Source organism: Enhydra lutris, unplaced genomic scaffold (assembly GCF_002288905.1).
Source record: "Enhydra lutris kenyoni isolate GAN:26980312 unplaced genomic scaffold, ASM228890v2 scaffoldscaffold43, whole genome shotgun sequence".
In the NCBI taxonomy this organism is placed as follows: domain Eukaryota; kingdom Metazoa; phylum Chordata; class Mammalia; order Carnivora; family Mustelidae; genus Enhydra; species Enhydra lutris.
The window spans coordinates 1,528,760-1,535,904 of NW_019154127.1; the positions used below are offsets into that span (position 1 = coordinate 1,528,760).

The 7,145-nt window shown below is 39.4% G+C and overlaps 1 protein-coding gene across 1 annotated transcript; it reads left to right on the plus strand.

Moving 5' to 3' along the window:
* Positions 1-2,146: 2,146 nt before the first annotated feature.
* On the plus strand, positions 2,147-2,521 carry LOC111155768 (keratin-associated protein 13-1-like). The gene has a single exon (XM_022516152.1). It carries the CDS (start codon positions 2,147-2,149, stop codon positions 2,519-2,521), a length of 375 nt encoding a protein of 124 aa, XP_022371860.1.
* The last annotated feature ends 4,624 nt before the right edge of the window (positions 2,522-7,145 follow it).

The window sequence follows — 7,145 nt, forward strand, 5'->3', positions numbered from 1 at the left end:
AATTTTGGTCATAAAAACATGGAGGCAAATACATGTCAATATACATAAGCAAACATGAAATTACAATACAGAAAATCCTAACATAGTAGTACATGAATTGAGGTAAGGATAATTGACCTCAAGATTTCTGACATTCTTACACTGGACTAGAAATAGTAAAAGTACTTATTTCTATTAGCCAGTCAACAAAGCACACTGTGAAGTCTAAGGCAGTGTTGTCTAATAGAACATTCTGTGTTGCTGAAAATATTTTTATCTGCATTTTCTGATATACGGTATCCATCAGTCACATGTATCTATTGTGCACATGAAATATGGCTAATATGACTGAAGACCAAAATTTTAATTTAACTTAATTTTAAATTACATAAATTGAACTTGATATATGTAGCTATCTGCTACTCTGTTGGGTAGTGTGGAATTGGGGTAACCTCTAAATGAATAACAAAATCATGAATATCATCCTGGAAGGCTGACAGAGTGATTGTTATGAAATATCTTGTATTACTTCTGATAACATGATGTTTTACATCTTATACAACAAATTTGGAAGTTAGTAAAATGGAAGTAACATTTTTTGTTTGTTTCTTTTGTCTGATGTATCTTTTTACTTTTTCCCTTCTCTGTTTCCTTATATTTAAGAAAACCTATGTTAAGTAGAAAATACTTTTGACTTCTAGTCCAGTCTGGTAGTCTAAGTCTTCAATAAGGATTAGTCAGTCTATAATATTTAACTTAATTAATCCTACTTTTAGATTTCTACTTGCACATTTACCATTTCTAATAGTAAATTTTCACATTTTGGGAAGGGATAATAAAATGGTTAAAGCTGTAATTTTATCCTTTTAAGTTATTATCATTTTATAATTTTTAAATTCTTTAATAAGTTTTCAAGAGATTTTAATGATCATTCTTAATTACTATTTACTTCTATCTATCTATTAAGAACCACAAACCACTTTATTAGTGTTATGCACAGAGTATTTAGACAATTCACTTATATTTCAATCTTTTTTTATCACCTCCTGCAATTACAACTTCCCCTCTGAGGTAATTGTCTTCCTAACTGGAGAAAACACTTCAGTATTTGTTTTAGTCTCAATTTGCCTGACATGGAGCTCTATACAAGACATTATTTGGATATTTTACAACAGAAAAATAATCTTGAAGAACTGAAGTAGGGAAAACGTGTTTTTATAATTAAGGAAACAATTATATGAAAGAATCAAAAGATAAAAATGACAAGAAGGTCCTGCATGATAAAAGTTGTTCTTATTAGGAGAGCAGGATCACTGGACACATTGTAACTACAGGTAACAAAAGGAGCAATGCCTATATGAAAAGCCATAAACTATATTGATCCAGAACCCATTTTTACTGGAATTACACAGATGGACAGATCCATAGTGTCACTAGCTATCTTCCCTCGCCTCAAGAGTATTTGACTCTTTGGGATTTTTTTTGCACATGTATAACTTTGTATCCCCTGAGACTCTTCTTCAAATTAGTCTTGCTTAGTCATTTTGCCTTTAAACATCTGTCCTGATTTATCTCTGTGATCCATCATGTTTCTCAATCAATTTATATTATCTATTTTCCCTTTCCACTGGATTTGAGAGGCAATATATAACATAATGTAAGATATGAAAACTACTTTTAGGGCATGAAATAAATTTACAGAAAGAAAATCATTGGTAACAAATAGGGCAACTCTATTCCACTGATCTAGAAAAAAGAGTGACTTAATTTCAATCCCCACCTTTAGATCTAAGCATTCTCCAGCCAAGATCCTAGCAAAGTCACAATGAGTCTCAGCCAAGAAGAGTAGGGGCTTTTCTGGCCCTGATTAGCTGGCATTAATGACATATAGTCATAGCATTTCTGACTTTGGAATAGTTCGTTGGCTTGGTGCTATAACAACATGATGAATTCTCCTATAAATATGAGATGGAAGGAATCACCTGCAATTACAGAAAATATCACTGAATTACACATATGGAAATGAGAGAGTCCAAGTGTGGGAAAGGAGACTGTAAAAAATACCACACCCATGGCTGAGAGTATAAAAGTGCCCCGGTCCAGGAGGTGACATTCAACCTCAGAATCTCCTCACTGTCACTCAGCTGAACTCACATCTCCTGCCAACATGTCCTACAGCTGCTGCTCTGGAAACGTCTCCTCCAACTCCTTTGGGGGGTACGTGCGCTACCCAAGCTCCTCCTGCCCCAGCAACCTGGTCTACCGCACTAACTCCCGCTCTCCCAGCACCTGTCAGCTGAGCTCCTCCCCTGCTAGTGCCTGTCAGGAGACCTGCTGTGAGCCCACCAGCTGCCAGACATCTTGTGTGGCGTCCAGACCTTGCCAGACACCCTGCTACCTCCCGAGGACCTCCACGCTCTGCAGTCCTTGCCAGACGACTTGCTCTCGGTCTCTGAGTTTTGGGTCCAGCAGCTGCCGTTCCCTGGGCTATGGATCCAGAAGCCGCTACTCACTGGGTTGTGGATCCCAGGGCTTCAGATAGCTGGGTTATGGAGTCTGTGGCTTCCCTTCACTGGGCTATGGATCCAGATTCTGTCGCCCAACTTACTTCACCTCCAGAAGTTGCCAGTCTTCATGTCACAGACCGACCTGTGGATCTGGCTTCTATACCTCAAGTTGTTGCGGGTCCAGACCTTTTGAGCAAAATGTCTAACCTTTAAACAGAGAGTTTATCATCTTCGTGATCTTTGGGAAAAATTCTTGTCACCTTTTTTCCAACCACAAAGTGTTGGCCAAAAACTGTCTCTAACATATACTGAACTAAATGATTAATTTTATTGGATGAATTTATAGAATTAGTTGAATTAATAAAATAAATTACAAGATCAACTAATGGAATTTATGTTAATAAACATGAACTAATTTTAATGAATTAATGGAATTCTCATTCTTACATTTTATTCACAAAAGAGATGAAAATCTAAATGCATATAACGTAGTAAACTCTTTCATTCTGGTTTCCAAATATTTTGCTAATTTTATTGTTAGTTTTAATTGGGTAAGTTTTTTTTTTCTTTTGTTTTTTTTTGGGGGGTATTCAAGTTAATGTTTACAGTGTCTCTGGGAACAACTTTAGAAATCTAATAGATTGGTGAATTTGAACTAATTTATTTTGGGCTTTAGACATTTCTTTCTTTAAAACTTTTTTTCTGGTATCCTTTTTGTCACACATAAGCTTTATAGGAATAACAATCTCAGAAGCAATATAGAGCATGTTTCCTCCAAAGGATGTGAGACCTTGACGTTTGCTGACAAAAGGAAAAATCACATCTGATACCTCTAGATTCCTGGACAGTAGCAATTAACCTGACCAGCTAGTTAGGGACCTAGAAAAGAGAAGATTAGAATATTGATACACAGAAGTCTAGTGTAGAAATATGTGGGTAGACACATGCACGTGGGCACAAAATGTGAAAATCTGTGTATTTCCTTTTAGTGCCCACCAGAATATATCCACCTTGGAAGAGGAATGAAACTGTCAAGTAGACAAAATGACTCTGCTAGTTGATGCGAGCCTACCTTTGTCAGCAGTCCTTACAATGCTGACCAGATGAACCAGTGACCACAGAGGCTATGAATGTGTCCCCCAGCATAAGCTCCTACTTACAATGCTGATATCATTGCCACCTGTGAATCTCCATCTTGGCAATAGAGGCTAACAGTAAACCCCCAGTATGACATTAGTCCTCAAGAAGACCAACTAGCTGCTTGGTTGCAAATTGAAAGTGTTCTCCTTCTGCCCTGGAAAACCAGGGTCCATTCTCAAATGGACAGATACATATTCAGAGTATGAGTTCGCTTGTAATGCTTGCCTCAGCCGCACCATTTTCAGGATTTAATGAATAGTTTGATCTACCAGCATGGGATTGCTCATAGTGTAGAATCCATGCAGGTAATCCACTCCACAGTAGAGAGAGTGTAAGTGAGATCCATAGGTTTTATCAAAAAACACTCCACCTTGAAGCTCCCTGCCTGTTGGTGAAATGGACTGGCCTACTGACCGCAAAGTTGAAGTGTCGACATGGAGGCGATATCCTCAAAAGACTGGGCTCCAAAATCCCCCTACTATTACTTCCAAAGACCCATCAAGAACTCCGTGCTTCCTATTTCTGCAGCTGGAATTTTCAAGGATAGAGGCCCAGTTCCCATAAGCAGACTTCCTAAGGAAAACATCAAGGGTCTCATTGAACTAAGCTATGGCTGCTGTCTGTGCACTTTGGGCTTCTTGTACTCAGGGACCAATGGGCAAAAAAAAAGACTTGTCATCTATCCAAGAAGAGACGATCCTGATTATAGAAAGTAGCAGGGTTACTGTTACACAGTGAGGGAAGGGGGAATATGTGGGAAGCTCAGTTGATCCACTTGAGTGTCTCTTGGAACCTTCCATCCAACTGTGCACATGACTTGTCAAATGCAGTGACTCTAGCAAGAAAAAGATACAGTTATCAGGATTTATACTTCTCAGGAATAAGATTTGGTTAATACCACCAAGAAATCTACCATGACCACCAGAGGTGGTAACTAAGGGTGACACAAATTTCTAACGATGCTGAAGGAAGGAGATGGAGAGCACCAGCTGCAGCTCCAAGACCAAACACAGCGACGGGGACTGTGTTTCATGCCACTGGCTTTGCTCTTTTCTATTTCCCCTCAGAATAGAGCCCTAACAGAGCCATGGAGAATCTTTCTCTTGACAAATTGACCCTGAAGATGCAACCAGTGGACTATGACAGGTACAGATCTGCACCGGAATGCACATCACACCACTTCACAAAAGAAATGGCTGTCTGGCTGTGACAAGTGAGGCCAGCTGATAAGCTTTCTCTGTTGGCTTTTTTGGGCTCTGTATCAGCTTTCAGGCCAAGGTCAACTTTTTTCTCATGGCAGCCTCTGGTCAGTGACTGAACAAAGTGGTAGAATGGCTTTTTTTACTCACAGGTGTTACTCTCTTACAAGCATTTTGTTCTTCTATCTGTGTCTCAGTGCCTGCTTCCTGGAGAATACAACTATCAAATAGTCTCTTTATTCTTTCTTGGAGTTTGTTGTTTCCACCTAAGATTATTTTCCTTCAGCCCAAAAAAAAAAAAAAAAACTTATTAGTATTTATCTCAGTGCAAATTTATCTGACATAGTGAACCCATTGGAAATTAGTACTGTTATTATATTATTCAGAAGAAAAATAAAATGAAGAAGAAGGGTGATAAAAGAGGGCTATTTTACATATGTATTTTGAGAGAGAGAGAGAAGGAGAGTGTAGGGGGAGGGCCAGAGGAAGAAACAGTGGAAGAATCTTAAACAGGCTCTACACTCAATGTGGAACTTGACAGGTCACTCAATCTCATGGCCCTGAAATCGTGATTTGAGCTGAAATCAAGAGTCGATGCTTAACTGACCAAGCCTCCCAGCACCCTTATTTTATACTTTGGTGGAAATTATTGGGAAGGAACTGACTTTGAAAATGCACAAAGCTCATTCAGTCTGAACACTGGAAAGGCTGAGTTGCAGGCCCCAGGTTCTTTCTAGAATTGGATAATGTGAATGAAAATATGTAAAAATACATTAGTGGTATTTTTTGTTTTAAATAAAATTTAAAAAAAGATATTATTTATTTATTTGGCATAGAGAGAGAGAGAGCACAAGCAGAGGGAATAGCAGGCAGAGGAAGAGGGAGAAGGAGCCTCCTGGCTAAGCAGAAAGCCTGATGCTGGGCTCGATCCCATGACCCTGGGATCATGAGCAGAGCCAAAGGCAGATGCTCAATGAACTGAGCCACCCAGGTGCCCCTTAAATGGCATTTAGATGAAAAGATCCATAGGCTAAAAGTAGGCAGAAGAGATACTTGAAATCCTTGTCTCTTCACTCCCTTTTTCCAGATTCCCACATTGTCACCATCATCTCTGATCCTTCTTCATAAGGCCCGAGTCAACTTCTTCTTGTGGCTTCATCTCAATTCAGCCTTCACTTTTAAATATTTGTCTGGTTCTTTTCTATTTCTAGCCACTTCCCATTATGTGTTATTTTTTTTCCCTCCATTGGATGTGAGAAGTATTATATAATATGTAATAGATGGAAAATAAATTTAGAGAATGCAAATCAATGGTGACAAGTAGAATCAATCATTTGAAGTATCCTTATAAAAAATAAAGCTATGTCACTTATCACTTGACACAGTAGAAAAGTGACAGAAAGAATTCCGGAGCAAAGCAGGAATAGACATACATGGAGTCATAGCCAGGGAGAAATGAAGGGGCTTTCCTGGCTGTAATAGGTTGAGGATTAAGGACAAATAGTTCTGGAATTTCTGAGATAGGAATCATCATTGTACCCATTGTGCTCCTAAGTACAATAGGTATGAAGCTAGTCAACGCAATGAGAGAGAAGGTTAATGAATTACACAAATACAGAAGAAGGTGTGCCAATGGTATGAGAGAACTGTACCTGCACTGTGCTGTACCAATTGATGAGTGTATAAAATACCCAGTGCTCAAAATCATCTTAAATCTCAGAATTTTCTCATTGTGACCAATCTGAACTCATATCTTCTGTCAACATATCTCACAGGTGCTGCTCTGGAAACTTATTTTCCCAGTCCTTTCGGGAAGGGGGTTCCTAAGCTACCTACCCAGGCTCCTCCTATGGCTCTTCTTACTCCAACAACTCCAACAGCACTAATCTTTGTTCTCCCAGCACCTGCCAGCTGGGATCTTCTCTCTACAGTGGCTGTCAGAAGACCTGCTGTGAGCTGGCCAGCTGCCCAGCATTCTGTGTGGTGTCCAGCCTCTGCTCAGGCAGGATCTTGCCACTACCCAAGGATCTCCATGATCTGCAGTCCCTACCAATTAGTTTATATCATATCTATCGGTCCAGCAGTGTCTTTTCTCTGGGTTATGGATCTAGTAGCTGCTACTCACTAGGCTGGTTTCAGACCCTTAGGTTATGGAGCCTGTGGTTTCTCTTTCCTGAACTGTGGATCCAGTTTCTGTCACCCAGTTGACTTTGTTTCTGGTAGCCTCCAGCCTTCTTGTTGCCAACCTATGTGTCTGGTTTCTGCTAATCAACTTGTAGAATTCTGGTACATTTATGTAAAGTCATCAAAATGTCTACCC

Excerpts from the sequence above, each read along its gene's own strand:
- LOC111155768 (XM_022516152.1), top strand. The coding sequence starts at position 2,147 with ATGTCCTACAGCTGCTGCTCTGGAAACGTCTCCTCCAACTCCTTTGGG.